This window comes from Melanostigma gelatinosum (genome assembly GCF_949748355.1).
Source record: "Melanostigma gelatinosum genome assembly, chromosome: 6".
Lineage (NCBI taxonomy): Eukaryota > Metazoa > Chordata > Actinopteri > Perciformes > Zoarcidae > Melanostigma > Melanostigma gelatinosum.
Window position 1 is genome coordinate 25,542,908 of NC_136639.1, and position 19,668 is coordinate 25,562,575.

At 43.7% G+C, this 19,668-nt stretch overlaps 1 protein-coding gene across 1 annotated transcript in view; it reads left to right on the top strand.

The window, feature by feature from the left end:
• The window catches only part of LOC306778792 (zinc finger matrin-type protein 4-like), a gene marked incomplete at both ends in the record, with an annotated part of 113,682 nt that overhangs the window by 13,032 nt on the left and 80,982 nt on the right, over window positions 1–19,668 (top strand). Inside the window, 1 exon segment of the mRNA XM_079270466.1 lies at window positions 5,500–5,601. Coding sequence (XP_079126592.1) covers window positions 5,500–5,601 — 102 coding nt within the window.

A 19,668-nucleotide genomic window follows, 5' to 3' on the forward strand; every position in this document is an offset into this window, starting at 1 on the left:
ACAAGACAGGGCGCAGTGCTGATAACAGCAGCGTCAGACTCTAGGCGACACAGCGCCGGTCAAAGTACACGAATCCCATAGACAAAACACCGGTACACAAAACAGCAGCGTCCTTAATTTATGCCAAGTTAGCTGTAGCCGCAGCTCTGGCGGCGTTCCGCTTGAACCCAACAAAAGTCCCCGATCAGGCAATGTGCGTCGGCTCCAGAAGGGGGGAGGAGGGCATGTAGCGTAGCTACCGGCAGCGACAGCTCCGCAGGTGAATCACCTGTGCAGGACGAGGGGAGCCCCAGAGATAGTCTGCACAGCGGCGGATGTCCGGCAAACCGGAAGCGGGACACGCGTTTGACGTCAGGGGGGAGCAGAGGGGATCCCCGGCGCATTTATGCGATGCCCGCCCACTGCGATTGGCCTGGTAATTAAAGGGACACAGAGGCCCTGCGAATGGTAATGCTCCCTTCTGCTACATTACATACACATAGAGCTCAGGCTGACTGTGGGTGAACCTCTCGCCTATTGTCCCTTACACACGTGATGCGCCAACACACGTGATTACACCCAGCTATCTGCCCCACCATTGTGTGTAGGTCACTCGACTCCGCCATCTTGGTTTGTAGTTTTTAGCTGTAGTTCTTAAGGCCCCTCCCTTTTCACACACGTGATTACATACAGCCGCCCCCTCCGCAATTTTGTCTAAGTTAGACCTTCACTGTCACTTCGAATGTGTAGTCGCACCCGACTATTGACATTACTAATTATTGGTCACTAATTATTTGACTTAGTTTATCGTTTGGTTATCGTTTGGTGCCCCGTTGTTATTAATAATCATTAATAATTGTTACTTACATTAATAATTCTATTGATGTCAAGAATTCAGTTTCTTACATGCTGATAACCCAAACACGCCCCTCTACGTTCCCAACAGTGGTGTTGTAGGAGTGCTTTAGGATGACTCAGTGGAGTGGTATCCTGATTTTAAAGCGTCATTTGATAAATTTTCCCAAAAGGGTTGTTTCTCTGTTGTGCAAATCCCTTCTTGCTTTTTCTCCATTTATTTGTAGCTCAGTTATGTTCATGTATTTAAGTATGACATTGAGTTTTCCAGTGATGATGTTTTAGGTAACAGTTGGCTTAGCTTTAGTCTTAGTTTTTTGTCATAGAACTGCCTGGTTGCGGTTGCCTATCCAGTGTGGAATAAACTGAAAATCAGATGTATGCCTGTTTGAAGACGAACTCTGAGCTCTGTTTTTGTGAATCAGTGGTGCACTTGTGAGACATTTTTCGTAACACAGCAGTTATGATTTAAATATATATCGCGTTATACTGCGATACATTAAGCAAGGCAATATATCGCAATCTTTTCATTTCATGTTTAGATTCCTTTGTGCAAAGAACACACAAAAATTATGATTTGCAATCTGAACAACTGTCTGCCACGAATCTTGTAAACTATGAACAAAAAATCAATACAGAATCAGTACTGTATCACAAAGCACAATATCTCAATCCTCAAGTGTACCGATATTTTCTTACACCTTTAGTTGGAAACAGATGTTTAGGGCTGGTGTCAGTCGTGACCTTAAAATGCCTCTGTTTCCTGCTTCATAAGCACTGTACTCTGTGCTACGGCTCTCTGACAGTTTAATGATGGAGAGAACAGTCTGGGGCCGATCTTTTTGTAGCCATCAATCCTTTTTCCTTGTTCCAGTTAAGTTCTGTGAATGCAGCGGCATTGCTAGGGCTGTACCCGAACCAGGATTTTTTTAAATTCAAATTGGATCAGGCTATACGTAAACCAAAAATATTTTCACAAAGGGTTGATTCAGTGCAGTCTGCCCGGCGGATTTAATTCGGCGGGTCAGGGACGACTGCTCTGAGACTCTAGCCCCGCCCAGCTCATTTCCTCTGTGGCCGTGCACCGCAGACGGCTCTAGGTCGGCCTGGCAATCCAAAGTTGAGTGATTTTCACTGACGACGTTAACTCACATGCCCTCACCGAGTCGCCTGGTGTCAGCCGGTCAACCGGTGTTAATTTCGCTGACAAAAACTAGACCGATTGTGTTCGTCAACAACTTTCTTTTCCCCGATGAGGTGAAGATAAGATGATGACGAGACCGACAGCATTAAACACTCACTGCGACTGAATCAACATGCAATTGTTGACGAAAAAGACTATAACAAAATGTAGTTACAAATATATAAATCTCTCCATATTTTTGCTGGGAAAAAAAAGAGGTAACCTGGGCCCGTCACATCAAGACGACAGTGGCGGCACACAATGAGCACAATCAGGAGGCCTCAGACTAACTGACTTACTTAAGTTTAAGTCAACATTGACAACAACCAGGCATGGGAGAAAGTGACACTTTGGCTTCAATGTTCAATATAATCTGATGCTTAAAGAAGGCAGAAATGTCAAAAGTTTTCATTGACTAAAAACAATACCGAAATAGTTACGTGTTCTTAAGATGAAAGATGAGATGCTTTGACTTTTAGTCAACTAAAAACACAGGACGAGCTGATAAAAACAAACAAGGAGGACATTTGACACAGGACTAAGACAAAAACAAAATAGTGGATTTCCATCCACTATTTTGATCAACAAAGAACAGTTCAAACACTCCACGGTGGGGACCGCTTGTTAAGCTTATCTGGTCTGACTGTTCCTGCCCTGTCACACATTCGTTTGGTAAATACAATGTTATCAGGACCGATAGAAATGGTGGCCAAAACGGCAAGATTGATTAATAACCAGTTGTGGTCCTTGCGGAGCTGTGCACTCTGCAGCAACACAAGCATAAACTGCCACCATTACTGACTTTACACCAACAATGAGGTTAGGGTCAGAGGTCATATCTCGACAACGGCTGCAACTAAATACTTATTTTCCGCCACAATAATGCATTGTTGAGACATATGAGGGAGATAAACACAAACATTTCTATTTATTTCCTTTATCTGCTCATGGGTTTATGTCACAGAGCGACATTGTGATAGCATACCAATCGACTGAAGATGATCATTTTGATGGAACAGTCTTCCAACATTGAAGATGAAAGCGAGGCCTCTACAGACAGTCTTCGATCAACATCTTTGCTTCTACAATGTTCTGTCTAATTGGCAACACTGGTGATGTCATTAAATGTCCTCACCCTGACTTTCCTACAATTCCTGAAGGACGCTTAAACACCTAGAGCTGAGGGCATCTGAAGAGTTGGTGATAATCCTCTGTCACTACAATCGACTCCTTTCAGATAATGCACCACGGACAGAGGAAGGCGGGAGATGAAATGATGATGAGATGTAGATTATCCATCCCCAGGGGGAAGGGGAGGAGTTATTTTTATCATCTGCAGTTTTTACTAAAATATATGAGCACGTCATGAACAAAAGGAGAGATACATGTGGTCACTTGTGTTGTTGTTGGTGTGTGAGAGCAGAGGTTAAGATGTACGCGTCTCCATTCATTGAAGCCGGTGAGGACAGGTTGCTGTGGTGAAATGTCACGCAGGAGAAGCGCCTCGCCTTTCCAGGGTTGCACGCAGGCTTCTGTGCATACCTGCAAATAGCCTTCCTAGAGAGTGTTTTTGTGCTAGCGGGCACATTCTCACACCTCAACGAGCAGAGGCAGGAAGAGTTTGAGCATGCAGACATTTTTTGCACTTCAATCTGTTTCGAAAAGGACCAAGGTTTGGCACGTCTCACTCTCTAGGCCACAGGGCAAAGCAGTACTGTTTGGTGACAGAAAAGTGCCACAGTGTTGTTCAGGTATTTCTTTTTTTTTACTTCAAAAGGGTCCAAAAAATAGCACAGTTTGACTGTATGCCGCAATGCCAGTTGGACTTTATTTTTGTTGTAATGCCTGTATTTCTGTAAAAAGATAATTACTGTATTTCTTCAGTGAAGGGTAAGTTATATATACAGATGCAATTCATTCAATAGTTTTCTGTACCATTTGACATAATGAAGTGGAAAATAGAGCCTAATTTAAAAGAATACAGCAATTATCATGAAAATGTTGTTTTTATAAATGAATGAATTTCTTCTTTATTTTTGCGGGACATTATGGTTTATAATGACCTTTGTGTTTGTTTTTCAAATAGGTTAACTAAAACAACGGATGTGTACTGTGTCCCATCTGTGCGATGAAAAGCATTTCATTCTTCACAAAGAAATGTTTTAGAGACATTTTTAAAGTTTGAAGCACATTTCGGTGATTATCCGGAGAGCACCGTGAGTCACAATCATTTTGGCCATGATGATGGTCACACATTCACTGATATCACTTAAAGGTGCTGAAGTGATATAAGTGAGAATTTTTTTTTTCTAATTCGTTGATTTCACACATTTGTCCTCGACTTGAAGACTATATTTTATTCTTTGTGTAATTTTTATTGCACCTGTAGCTCTTAGCATAAAACATGTTGGAAGTGGCACCGACCCACGTAACGCACCATTTATGTATTTATGAAAGCGCGTCGCAGTGTGTCTCCTGTGCACTGCCTCAGCTACCAGCTGTGTGCGCTTGTGAAGATGATTTGGTCCCATTTAGTGTGAAAGAACATTTCAAAGTTTCATTTTTAATGAGAAATAGAACAGACCACAACAACATCTTATAAAAGCTCTTTCCTCCCGGCCAATGTGTCTCTGCTCTCAGCGAAGAATATCTTTTTTTGAAAACCTACACGACTGCAGTTCTCAACTGCGCTGCTTCCTAATGAGCCTGCGTCGAGCCGGACTGCATCCAAATATGAAACGTGAGCCCCCCGATGGAAGCGGGGGCTGAATTAGTAATAGAACGCAGAGATGGCTCGGCTGTGTCTGATGAGAAAGGGCAACGAAAGCTCTCAGCAGCCGTCGCTCTCTGAATCCCCAACATTCTCTGACGCACGGCGACAACTTCATTACGCGTTGATGACTTCTCCAGGAAAACAAAACTTTGTTCCGTCATTGTTATTTATTCGTCATCCTAAAGTATGATTTCTGCTTGTAAGCTTTCGTGCAATGTTTGATATGAAATGTTTTGTTCTGACTCATTACTGCTCAGCATCTGTCACGAACTGAAATGCATGAGGTGATGAAATATTGATTGACAACGATGAAGGTACCACATGAGATTATTGTTTACTTGCTCTATTACATCTCGGTCGGTTTGCCTCGGCTCCCTGCAGACTCACAAAGCCAGGCTGCGTGATAGCTGGCCTTTTTTTATTCGTTTCTTTGCAGATGATAAACCTTGTAGACACAACTTTGATACAGATTTTCCTTTTCTTAGCATTTATTTGTTTTTTTTGAGGTCCTGTTGGTCAAACCTGCAGATTTGACCTCATTTCTCAGGCCAGCGATTCAACTAACCCAAACATCAGGTGTTCTGACACGTGTTGACATTTGCTCATGAAATAAATAAAAATGCAGGCTTTTCTTTGTGTTTTAACCGGTCAACATTGTGTTCACATCGTCCGGAGCGGTAACCATGTCCGTGTTTGTCTCTTTCTCCAGATGAAGTCAACAGAGGTGGACCAAGGGCTTTTCACAGACAGCTACTGCAAAGTGTGCAGCGCTCAGCTCATCTCCGAATCCCAGAGGGTCGCCCATTACGAGGTGAAGACGCCCCCCCTCCCCCTTTGCATTACCTTACATGACTCTGATACACTGCACTCTTTTGTCAACAATGAAAGGCCTAAGTTCATGCTGTTCTGGCTCTGAGCCCAGAGACACTTGGCTGAACTACACACCTGAGCCCTGCAGCTGACATGCTGTTATTAAAACACACCTGAGTTTACCCCGCTCTCTTTTATGTCATCAGACCTCAGTCGAGAGCTGCAATAGAAATGAAGACATAATAGCGTCAGAACTGAATTGATCTAAACATGATATATATTCAAGTGGTATGCATGCGTTGTCTGTGATGTTAAAGGGGCCACATGTGGCTTTTTTACCAACAATAAATCATTGCCATTTACATCGTGTGTCTTGGTGCAACGGATCATACAACTGACGGTTGGGATCGTAGTCACGGATCAGCACAAGAGAATAAAGGGAGCAGATATAACTCAGAGATCCCTGATCATGTTTTTCTTTGCCGCTGATACTACTTGTAATCATTGATGATCCACATTGGCAGACACAGGCTGTTTTTTTGTGTTTGGGCGAGCATATTAACGTCCTTTGGTTTGTCATATCTGAAGCTTTACGTGTGCTTGATTAGCTAGCCATTACTGTTTTAACGATACTCACAGGGTTGCGCTTTGGGTCGCTGATTTGCTTTAGCTGCTTCATTCATGCTTCACAAGGCCCGGCTCGCTAACGAGCTGTTCTCTACCGCTGTCCGATCTTATTTAGGGGGTAGAATGTGACAATTATAACCTCACCCATCACTGCTACTCACTACCACTCTGCCGAAATACAAACGCCTATATACGCCGTTTGCTGCCGCAGCTCCATCCTCCACTCCAGCCTCCCCTTGTGTGCTAAGTTTGTGCGGAATTAGTTCTCTCAACAGAATCCTAATTGCTGCTTGGGTTCTTTGAGAGCTCCTTCAAAGAGCCGTGTATTTTTCTTTCAACAAATCCAATAAACCTGTGACAACACCGGTGTTACTGTTTACCCCGGACATTTTTAGAAGAAACAATATTTGCCGGTGACGCTCGATACCTTAATTCAGAGCTCTCACACGTTGGAATGTGTGTCTGGCTTTTCTGGTCGAGCTGCTGGTGCAAATTTGTAATAGAGCAGCACAGACGGCTGCCTCGCCGCGGTGCGTCTGGTGGAATAGGCGATGTTTGTGATCCCAGCTGCGCCCGCCCGGTGGAATGCCTCTCGTTGGTGTGCCCTTGCTCCTGAAGGTGTGTGTGTGTAGATTAGAGGTGCTGCCTCCAGGTGCTGCCACCTTCATCAGATAAAGTTTCCACATTGCCTCATTGTCGTTATCAGATCCCCTCATTAGCATTGGGTTTAAATCTGAAATATTGCCACGGTGCTTTTGCTTTCTCGCCTTGACACCAAATCCCCCCCCCCCTTTCCTGCATGAGTCTAGATACTCTGATCAGCTGCCTCAAGGCCAGTGTGAGCAAAGCTTCCTTCCTCCTGCCCGGAGGCAGTCAGGTCGGGACCTTCCTTCTCTGCAGATGCCGCCTCTCAATCACTGTCACTCTGAGTCTGGCTGCACTCCTGCCGCTGTTTGACATCTGCAGTAACAGCAGCTGAAAGGACTCATACGAACACTGGGTCCACTCTTTAGTATTGGCAGAGGATAGTTTTTGTTTTTTTTGAGAGCAGAAGAAAATAATTTGCTGCCTCGAGTCCGTTTAGCATTTTTATTGATTTTATATTGTTGTTGCTAACAGAGAGCAGGTCGCTGCTGAGGTGAAATCTCATCAAAGGGACTTTTTTTTGGTTGCATTCACTTTTTTCACTAACAAGGACCACACCAATAACAGGATAAGTTTCGAGAGTTTTTATTGCGTAATGGAATGAAAGTTAGGTTTAGGAAGCAGAAGGGGTCGAGTGATGAAGGGATGTAGGGTAAGGGTAGAGGTAGAGGGATGTAGGGTAGGGGTAGAGAGATTAAGGGATGTAGGGTAGGGATCGAGGTAGAGAGATGAAAGGAGGTAGGGATAGAGGTAGAGGGATGAAGGGAAGTGATGGAGGACAGTTGGTGTCCGGCGGCTGGTGGGAACGGAGACTGTTGAGTGGGGCCATCTCTGGGGAGCTCCGGTGGTGCAGAGTCCCCTGTCGTTCCTGTAATCCTGCAAGAGAGAAAAAATAGGAAAACAAAAAATGGGGTTGGGGGGAGGGATGAGAGAACGGAGTCGAAGAGGAAGTGAACAGGTGCGTTGAGCTTAAATACTTGTGCAGGGGAAATGATCCGTGTTCTGGGCGTGGTCCCGTTCCTGAACTAAGTTTATGAAACTAAATAAGTTTGCCTTCCTTTTGTCTTTGAGTCCACTTTTCTTATGGAACTCTTTAACAAGTCAAAGTGTATTTCCTGCAGCGTGTTTGTGCTCACCGTGGTGATGTGGAGCGCGATTTAAAGTAGTGCTAACTGTCCGAGGGCGGCAGGAGAACTGCTTTGTTCTTCGGGGCACTGCAGGAGACAGGAAGTGACTGCACCAATCCGAATCAAATATTCATTTTGTTATTGTGTGGGGAATGCTGAATGCAGCAGTTCGCCTGTTCGCCTGTTGCCTCATGGAGATGGAGCATATTTGGATTCTCTTTTAGCACAGTTCAGGTCGAATGCGTCGTGACATGTTTGGGTCACGGTGACGACGGCAAGAACAAAAAAATAAATAATAATAATAATATTATTATTATAATTATTCATTTTGTGCTGTGCTTGAAGATTCACTCTCTGAAGTGTTAACAACAAAACCGGACTGCGCTGTCAATTATTGAGACTGTGATATAATATAAAATATATATAAAATAGTCTTTGCATTGTATATCTGAATGATTACCAGTGGTTAGTCCAGGGATTCAGCACAGCACCACAACAAAGAAATTAACCCATTTGTTTCGGAGTAACTCAGAATAATGAGTGGTGAAAGCCACCGTGGGTGAACAGACAGACGAGATTAAAGAAAGAGTGTACGTACAGTAAAGGCCTCAGTATGCTGCTACACGAAAGCATACTTGCTGGCTCAACAGTGCCTGAAACCTGCTTTCAATTCTGCAGACCGTTCACACCATTTATGTCAGCCTAACGTGAATGTAGGATTCGCACAGCGTTGATATTTGCAGAGTGACCCTTCTGTCAGTCTCCTTCAGGACGCACCGAGCTCAGCAATGCGGGGAGTCGGGGGACGATCATAATTTCCTCCCTTGAGGAAGCTGGCCCGTAGGGCATTCTGGAGGGGAAGTGAGGCTTCTGTGTGAGCAGCAGTAGCAGCGGGTTTCAGCAGAGCTTCAGGTGAGCAGTGCGGCAGCAGCAGCAGCATCACGGCCTACGTACCCCGACATCTAGTTTAGCCATGATCCTAAAATGACGACTTTGATACGACACCCTGCTTTAGTATCTCGATACCGATACTGAGAAGATACCCCGGCAAAAACCTAAAATGTCATGGAATAATAGATGATGGAACATGGAAGTTAAGAATGTATTAACTAAAGAACAGAACACATTCTGATGAAGTTCCTTGAGAAGTAGATGAGGGGGGGAATGCTAAAACCAGGAATAAACCACAGGAACCACAGAAAGTCGCCGTCACACTACTTTTTATTTTCATCCATGTCAAGTTACTGAGGACCATGTTCAAATAATACCTTAACACATGCTCTCTGTTTGCCTGGACAGATGAATGATGAGCTCATTGTTACTTTCCTTGTGTTTATTGAAGAGAGTTCTGCTGTTATAGACGATGGATTGTGTGGCTGGCGAGCACTTCATTGGCTGCCAATCTTCTTTTTTACTTCATTTGTTGACTCCATCCTTCTGGTCAGTGCCAACCAAATCCTGGAATCCACAGTTAATTTTTTTGCAGCCTGCTCGTTGCCACCCGCAGCAACGGTAAAACCGTCTGCTCCGACAACAACCCGATCCCAATGCCGCCCCCGAAAGCAGAACGATTACACAGCCCCGCTGTATAATATCCGACGTCTCTTATTAAAACGCTGTCATTTTGAATGTACCAATACCAATAAAATAAGCTATCGTACTGCTTTAATAGCAAAGTAATGGCATGCCTTTGTAGTGTTGGTACTGTGCAACACTGCCTCCGTGGAAAGGTTGCGTTAGAGACATCTTGCAATGACAATAGTAGCGGAATCCTTTCTGAACTAGCTCCAAGGCTTTGCTTCATTAATACAATTCATACCATCATGCAAAAGTGACACTTGGGATGCAGACAGTAGAAGTCATTGAGGGGGGCATTGGGGTCAGGTATGAACACTTTGGAGTTTAGTTGTACAAACTAGTTAGTTTGAAGCATACGGAGGTCTTCAGGATGGAACAGTGCCTCCCACGCCGGGTTACTGACATGTGATCGGAAACATTCAAGATCAGCTAGCATGTAGCACTAAAGGTGGTGCCAACAGTAGCATGATGTAGATGTATCAATACAGAATATCACTGGCTGGAAGTAGCACTTCCCAACAGTCTGGATCACTTTATCTGGATGAGGCTGTAAAGGGGAATTACTGGAATGAAAGTGAAATCTTCTTTGAGTAAAAGAAGGATTAATATCGTGTTATAATTTGCGAAATCAGAATGAAATGTTTTTTAGAGGCATCAGTTGAACCTTTTTCGTCACAGAGTAAACAGAATGACGTGGGAGCGAGGTGTGGGAGTAATACGTTGCTGTGCTGCTTGAACATGTTCTTTGTTCTTTGTCAGTTCTTTAAAAGGTACTTTGAAAAAGATGACATTGCCCAACACCGGTCCTCATTTCAAAAGCAAATACATCACACCATACGTTTTTTAAAATTGAGGTAAAATAAAGCTTTGCTATGCCCAACTAGGAGAACAACATTGGTTCATCCATTGCAGCCTCCAGTATCCCACATCAGACTTGACTTGAGAAAGCACTATCACAACATCTTAATGGAGGCATAGCTATGTGCATAGTTAGCTAGCGTTGTCTTGTCTGTTTTATATTACCGGTTGCTGTTACCTACTGCTGGTGAGAGTGAACCAAACGACGTTAAAAAGCCCAGTAGAGCTGAAGGAAACTCAAGAGTGAGACCATAATGATTCTATGACATGGCATTCTGTCACATGAGTGATTTAACATGATGATTCAATCTATTGTTCATGAAGAACATTGATGAGTGCAGCTTTAAAGGGCATCTCCATCTAAAGATCTCACACAGAATAAATCCAACTGGAATAAAGTATTGCAGCTTTCCAGCCACAGGAAAAGACAATTGTCACCTGAAATCGGTTTTCCTTGAGCTATGAGAAGCCCACAAGGGAAATATAGAGTATTAGTGTCCAGGTCTGTGAACTGGAGTTATTTAGAAGAGTGGGAACCCAGAAATTGTGTAAAGTAAAATAAATTTCAGAAGCAGTAGTACGGTGCCCGTTTGGAGCGGGCTGGTTGTTCGGCCCCCTGAAGTGCTACCGGCAGCTTTTGACTCCGGGGAAGTGAAGAAGAGTCCGGTCGTAACGGTGATGTATCCAGCTGTCATGGACTGAGTGGGTAGACCAAAGAGGCTCAGGTGGGTTTGGGGGAAAAACATGTTTCTTGTTTTATTTTAGAAAATAGGGGACAAAAAAATACTTCTTGCAGTAATAGTGGGCCCATAAAGCACCAAGAGAAGAGAGAGGAGATTCTGACTGGGACATGGGGGAAACATAAAGCACCCGATCAGGCCGTTCACAAAGCCAGGGGGACACACTAAGACAAACCGTTTACACAAACTACAATAAATGTCGGCACAGCGCGACCTCATATTAACTTGGGAAAGATAATGAAACCACAATATCACAAACACTGTTTCACAAAATGAACATCAAACTATAAACCACTGCCCCTCCCCCCCATGGGTTACAGCTCATGGAACCACAAGAAAAACAGGACTCAATAGCACGACCCAGACAACAGGATAGAGGTGTTGGTAAAACAGTCTGTCCTCGGCAGATGAGGTTCGGTACACGGGTAAGAACAGGCAAACAAACCAGACAGGGATCAGGCAACAACGCGGGCGATGAAAAAACAGGCAGAGATCAGAAAAACCAGGAACATGAAGAATGGAATGCCTGACACAGAGGACGAAGACGAGCTGGCACAGAGACAGGGGGACACTGGGTTTAGATACACTGGGGAGGTGTGGGTGATGAGACACAGGTGGATCCAATCAGGGGCAGGGAAGACAATCACACAAAGGCAGGAAGTGAAGGTGTCTGAAACAAGAGGAGAGGTGAAGTAACGCAACAAAGAACAACAAGATAAGGAAACATGACTTAAGAGGCAGGTTGAGACATGACACCCATGATGCAGGAGGAACATGGTGCAGTCTGGCTCACAATGAGCACTCTTAAGCAGGTCTGATGAGGGGGTCTCAGGGAGTTCGAGACCCCTTGATTGACACTTTAGAGGCCCTGAAAGCCTCAATAGCAGAATTTAATTCAAAGGACAATTATTTGTCACTTGCAATTGTCACTAAAATATCTTTTTGCGAAAGCTTACGAATGCCGAGCAGTTTTTCGTTATTGAAACTGCAAAACATTTATTAAAAAATATGAATAGCGAGTGCGAGAGACGATTTTTCTGTCGTAAATGATACAGCCAACCAGAGCGGGTTTGGATGACAAAGAAAGTAAACTAAATGTGTGCACTCTAAATCCCAAAAGTGCTGATGAAACAGTATATAAACACCAAATATATATCTCCGGTTATTTATCAGTTTATATGTGTTATTTTGTGTTTAAGTATACTAAACTCACCTAAGTAAATGAAAGAAATGAAGTGTCAATGGTTCAGTATGTGCCAACACCAGCATCCAGCAGTGAAAGTGAACTGGAGTCAACGAGTCGTGGCTTGTAAAGGTCCTCGCCTCAGTCTGCAGAGCACCTGAAGCCCCGCCCCTGCTGCTGTGCAGAGCGCCACTAGCTTGTTTGTTAATATTTAACTTGCACGACTTCGTCACTGCACATCCTGGGATCCCACGCAATACACCTGCCAAGTGTGAAGTAGATGGGATGAATGGTTCCCCAGATGTGCAGAGTATGCACACACACACACACACATACAGGGATTTCTTCTGTTGTAGTTCGATGCACTATACCTGTATTGTGTTACCTGTGTTGACCTGTGTTGACCTGTACCACAGTTTCATCCATTTACAGTACACTGTATTTTATCTGCTTCAGCCCGAATAGTCTTATTGCTCACATCCAGGGGACAATGCCTGTCAGCTGGTATTTGTCAGCACTAGAGCGTTGCCGGCCATACTAATATAAACTCCTGATTGTCCTCATAAAACAGCATAATCATTTCCCGAGGACTCCAGAGATGCAGCAGCCGGCCACAGTGACAATAACAGCATCATTCAGCTGCATGGAGCAAGAGGGGTGGAGGGGTGGAGGGGTGGAGGCGTTGGTGTCACAATGTTTAGTTGGGTTTACCATTGGATTACAGTAATAGACTGTCGAACATTTAAGTGACAGAAATACGTTTTGAACCTCAAATAGATGAATGAATGAATTGTATTGATAGAGCGCTTTTCACAGACATAACATCACAAAGTGCTTAACAGAGCAGACATTTAAAAGCATTAAAAACACAATGTGACCCTAGGGTCAATAAATTACATACACAGAGAAAAATTAAAAATAAAAAATAAAATAAAAAGATAATAACAAATTAAATAAAAATGTAAAACATATTTTAAGAGCAGGTCTAGGACATGGGTTTACTTTTTACTCAAACGCCAGCCTAAACAGGTGGGTTTTGAGCTGGTTCTTAAAAGTATTCTCAGTATCTGCGAGGCATAGAGTTGCAGGCAGAGCATTCCAGAGCCTCGGGGCCACTGCCTCAAAGGCTCGGTCACCACGGGTCTTAAATCGTGTGCGTGGGACTGACAGAAGACCTAGAGCGTTTGACCTGAGAGTGCGGGCGGGTGAATAGGGGCGAAGTAGATCAGCTACATAAGTCGGAGCCTGACCGTGAAGTGCTCTGTAAGTGATGGTGAGAATTTTGAAGTGTATCCTAGATCAGTGGTTCTCAACTCTTAATGACAAGCCGGGACCCACGACCCAAATTATATATATATAATTTATATATTTGTTAAGGTAGAATTTTTACCTCATAACAAAGAGAAGGCCGGAGCCATGTGGCCGGCTGCCTTGTGCCGTCGTCACACACGCTGCAATAATAACGCTACCAAAACTGGTTTACAATTATAAGGAATTTAATTCCACTGATGTAAGCACGATTACAGTTATACTTGGAGTACATACTCCTATGAAATATTACAATATCAACCCTCTTTGGAAAAAACTACCTCTGGTCCCAGGACACAGCCGTCCTGCAGATCCACAAGCTAAAAAGGCAGAAAAACACTTCTAACCCCCCCACATATTAATTCACGACTCCTCCCCTTCCGTCTATCTCAATTTCTATTGGCCAAATTCCCCTATGCACTTTTAGCTACTTAATCCTATATCACTTTATGTTTATCTTAATTATGCATTCCCAAAACCCTTATGATTATGACTAATTATGAATTATTAATTATGAATTATTAAACACTTTTATTATATCTACTAACTACAGTTTTTTGCTCAAATTTCTTACAATTCCCCCCTAACTCACAGTTCACTGTGAGTTAGCTACTCAAATGTAGTTAGTTATTCAAATGTCCCTGGAGACCTCCCCCCTACTCAATCCAGGGAGAGGCTCCCTATCTATCTAAACAGAGGCAAAGAATTCATGCACACAGATATCATTTCAAGTATTTCTGTTCAGTTCGTTTCAAGATAGAGTGCGTTGAAAGTCACTGCCTTCCATGTCTTGGGGCTGGCAGGATCAGGATACAGCCTGTAGGCTAGAGAACACATACTGAGAAGCCTTGACTGTTCTTTTACACGTGACAAAATTACATTTCTTAATCTTTACACCCTAAAATCCCTTTATAACCCAATTAAACAAAAAATTTAATCTCCAAATACTCATCCAAAACAATCCGTCTATTTCCCAAACTTCCAACATCTCACTGGATGTTTTAGAAGTCCACCTGGGCCTTTATCAGGTCCTTCAGGATCTCCGAGAGGATGGTCAGGAACCGCTTGTGAAGTTCCGCTATGGCACCGCTGGTGGCCTCATCTAGACTGTGGCCATCAGAAGCTCCAATTCTCCCTCATCCTCGTCACATAACTGGTTGCCTGGACTGGTGTCTGGCTCATCGGTGAAGCAATAAACCCCTGTAGAGGTCCACGGATGCAGGGGAACCCCCATCCACAGACAACTAGGCGGTCTATGATGACAGCACACAGAATAATTACGATTGCCAAAAATGTATGTTTTCACTGGCCAAGCATACTTCCCAACCAGTCGGTGAATGGATTCGTGACACCAGAGTTGTCTGCTAGCTCTTGGCTGAGTGCTGTCAGTCCCTCCAGAGCCCTGGTCACCGATCCATCAGGAGCTGTGTTATTTGGAATGAAAGTACAGCACGCAGACCCAAACATCTGGCACACGCCACTTTTCTCTGCTAAATCATCTCTAATGCCATTCTGTTCTGCAAGGTCATTAAACTAGTCTTCGCCAGCTGTGCATGCAGTCCTGATATGGCGTCACTGGTGAAGTTTACAAAACGCTGTTGGTTATAGTAAATGTAGTTGATCCAATCGACATTTTTATTAATCATCACCCTCTGAGAGAAAACAGATTCTAAATCTGCTGCTATTTGATTTCTGGCTTGAAAGTCATTCGACACCCCCCTTGGCAGTCTTATGACATCTTATGTACACTTGGTCATCAAAGGCTCCCTTCGGGCCACCGGCATCTCTTTTGGATCTTCTGTTAGCATGTGGGCGTGGAGAGATGAGTTCTCTATAAGTTGCATCAGTGACAGGCAAGATATAGAATGACAATATAAGTTGCACCAACGCACATCTATCTGTCCAATCTTTAGGCAGGATTGGATATATGGTTCTACCTCCACACCACCACCATAAATCAGCTCTAGGTGCTGTCTGTCTTAACACACTGTTATATAGATAGTCGCTAGCATTGTGACTGTGGCTACAATTTGCAATAATTTGCAATAATACTACCTACATTGGGCCCCATAGCTGTATCTGAGACTATACAATCAAATGGACCCTCTGTAACCTCGAACAGAGGTGGGGTATTATATTCTACAGGTGGGTGATCCCAGTGCAGCCTCTGACAAGTGTGATGGAGGGGCAAAGTGTCATCAGTAAACAGAGTTAAAATACAACTAAATTCAGGACTTATGAGTCTGAATCTTGAAGGAACTGGTGTTGCTAGGGGTTGCTAGGTCCTGAACACACAATACAATCTGTACTACTGACTTGAAGCCGTATATTGTACCCACCATAAATTCCCATCTGCCATTCCAGTTTCCACCCCTTACCTCATTCTCTGCGTCAGTCGTATGTCGAACCTGGTCTTTTTTACAGGCTTAACAATAATCCTAATGAGCCCTTGTGGGGCAGGACTATCAGTAGTTGCCTTACCCTGTACTACGTAAAGTCCTCAGTCAGTCAATTTTGGGTCTGTTAAGGTAAGTCTTAAAGGATTACATCTACCCACCCCCTTTCTACACATCACAGGCATAATATGATAACAGCTTCCCATACTTATGTGTGGCAGGCCCACACTGGTCAGTTATGATGCACACGGTTTTGGTCATCCACCCGCAGGCGTGTTCATACCTGGGACAGGAAACTACTTCACAGAAGTCGAACTGGACCGTTGATGTTGTACCTTCTTTGAACATAAGAGTGAGAGTTACATTTTCATAGGTGAGTGTCGTCAGAGAAGCCTCTCTACGTGGTCTGAGATCGGTTTGATTAGCTACTGAGGCTAAATGTCGAATCCTGATGTAGTCATGCATGTGATCTGGTTCCTGTCTGTGGTTAATTCCACATACTAAGAGGGAAGCTACTGAACTCAGGAATAAAATAATTACAGACTTCCATAACCTACTGAAGCTAGAGTCTCCTAATGGACGCCCTCGCTTAAACTGTGGGGAAAACGGCATCTTCAGTACTGTCTAAACCCCTCTTTTGAGGTGTCTTTGGCTTCAAATTTTCCTGTTTGATGTTCAATCCTGTCTCTGCGAGTGTCTTACTCGTTACCTTCGCTGCTGCACAGTGAGTGAGGTGGTGCCAAGTTGCTCCCATTTTACCTTTTCTGCATGTGAGGTTGCCAATACTACCTCCCATGGACCGGTCCACCTTGGTTCACTCCGCCTGCGCTAGTGGACTCTTATCCACACCAGACTGCCTGGTGACACGTCAGCCTGCTTCCTTTCGTCAGCTGCTGCTTCTGCGTTTGTCACCTGAGAAAACAACACTCGGCTCATGTTAGTTAGAGCTCCCGTATATTTCTCAATTTCTAGAGTTAGCAAGTCTAGTTGTGGTTTATCATGACGTTATTAAATCTCAAAAATTGTGAGTAGCACCTTTACTGAAAACTATTCTAAATGTGGATCTACAAAAAAATGTTTGACACCTTACCATATCTCCCCTTCACCTCGATATCTCTGCTGTAAGGGATCACATGGCAACCATCTATGTATCTTGGCTATACACTGAACCCCCCCATGGTCCTGGTGACAGCATGGGCATCTGTTGATGTCTCATGGGAGGAGGTCCAGCTGGACCTGGTCGTAGGTACTGCTGATGTTGTGGTGGGAACGGAGCATGTTGTGGTGGTGCATTGGGCTGTCTTCCTCTTCCCATTTGCCTTGGGCAGTCTCGGGCCCAATGGCCCCATCTCCCACAGGTGTAGCATTCACCAAACCTGTCAGGGTTTTCTCTGTTTGCTGGTTGGCCATATCCGCCTGCTTGGTAAGCTCTGCCTCTTCCATATTCTCTGCCTCTGTTGGATGCACGTGCACGTCCTCTGCCTCTATAGGGCGGAGGCTGGTAGTACTCCACCATGGGGGCTGGCTCTGCTGGAGTTGGTGGCTGCTGGGCTTCTGCTGCTATCATCTGTTTCTTGGCCCAGATTCTCCGCATTGCTGACCAGAAAACTCCTCGAAAGTTGTCAAATGGGGTTTCATCCCCCCTGTTGGTCGTTCCTGTACTTACCTCCAAAATGTTCAATTTGGCTGTTCCTTCGGTGTGGACCATCACGGCACGGATGTCTCCCAATGCCAATTTATCAGCTGCTGTGAGTTTTTCAAAGACACGGATCCACGGATTGGCTCCACCTGCCAGCGGTGGCAACTCCTTTTCCAGTGCGTCCATGTCTCGATGTCCCCATGGCACAAACTCAGCTTGTCCGGTGGATTTTACCAGCTCTCCTACTTCCTTACTCTGCTTCTTTAATGTAAACATTATGCAGCCTAGGAGTATTCAAATGTGTGTATTACATGTGCATGCTTGTCATCACATGAATCAAAATCAACTCACCCTCTGTGCTGTATGGCGTGTGGCCGTTGACTCCAAAACTGGGATCCACTGCTTCACTTCCCAGATCTGGACCCACTCAACCACGCACCTTGACTAAAACAAACACAAAGCTGCCAAAAGTTCAGCAGTAAATGTTAGCATACGTCTGTAGTATAAGAGAGGTCAACGATCTCTCAAATATGTTGCGCCGTCCGTGTCAAAATTGATTCTTAGGAACTATGTAAAATAGTAAGTGTACCAAAATTAGTCAATACTGGATATGTGAAGGAATCTCGAATCCAAAATTGAAGCTAGAATTCCGAAATCAAACTCAACATCTAAATCAGAATCACAATCACAATCCAGTTCCAAATCAGAATTCGAAAGGTTTAAAATTGGAAGTAAAATGAAATTAAAAAACAATGAATAATTAATCAATTAAATATTAAATTCAACTTTAAAATCAATAACTGTGTTCAAAGATATTCAATCAGAAATACCAATGCAAGTCAAACTGTTGAACTGCACTTACACTCTGGTCTGCACAATAATGAGTCACAATTAAGTTCAAGAATTGAAGAAACACAACTGAAACCATTAATCTTTGTTAAAATGCTGAATTAAAACCAAAGTCAACGACTAAAGTTATAATGCTTAATTAAAACTAAGGTCAGGATATAAGCTCACAGCTCTTAGACAATGAATCTCTGAAAAATTCAGATTCTAAACACTTCTTTACGGTTATCTGCAGTTACTCCTTCTTCTGTTTAATTGTTTTTAAATCTCCTTTTCTTTTGCCTTATGTTTTGATGCTTTTAATGGTTTTATGTGAAGCACTTTGAATTACCTTGTTGTTGAAATGTGCTATACAAATAAACTTGCCTTGCATTGCCTTCTGCGCCGAACCGGAAGTTGTCCTGCGCCGAACCGGAAGTTGTCCTGAAACCGGCTTTTTTTGTAACGGATATGCTAACCGCAATGCTAACGACAAAAACGGAGCTTCTAATAAAGCATACGCACACACAAGTATCACCAAAATCCCACACTTTAATTCCACTCATACGCCTTCTGTCTCCTCTCTCACTCCAGCCGTTATTTTATTTTATAAGCACTTATTTTACATACAGAGTACCGCAACACCGGAGCTACACGTAGCTAGCGTTAGCTCCTCCAGCGCGGTTTACATATCATGCAATGTTAATCATTTTAAACGTATTTCCACGCTGCTAAAACACAGACTAGTCACACGTATTATTGGACTTATTTAGTCATCATTTTAAACGTATTTCCACGCTGCTAAAACACAGGCTAGTCACACGTATTATTGGACTTATTGTCCGGTTTTATTATACCTTAAACCTCCGGTTAACAGGCTTTAGCTCGTCCAGACCCGAGTTCATTGTTACGTTTGATCACGAGTTATACACTTCCAGCGTCACCCACTCGCCCAGTCCGCCTAGCACCGCCAAAGCCTATTATGCTACGTCTTCTGAATCACCCACACGACCCTATATTTATCCATTCACAGCCAAAACAAGCGAGAATGTCTTTCCTGAAGCCGCAGCCTCAGAAGCTAACTCCCGCTAGCCTAGCTCTCTAAGCAGCGTATATTTCAAGACCCGAAACTCGTGGGCTAA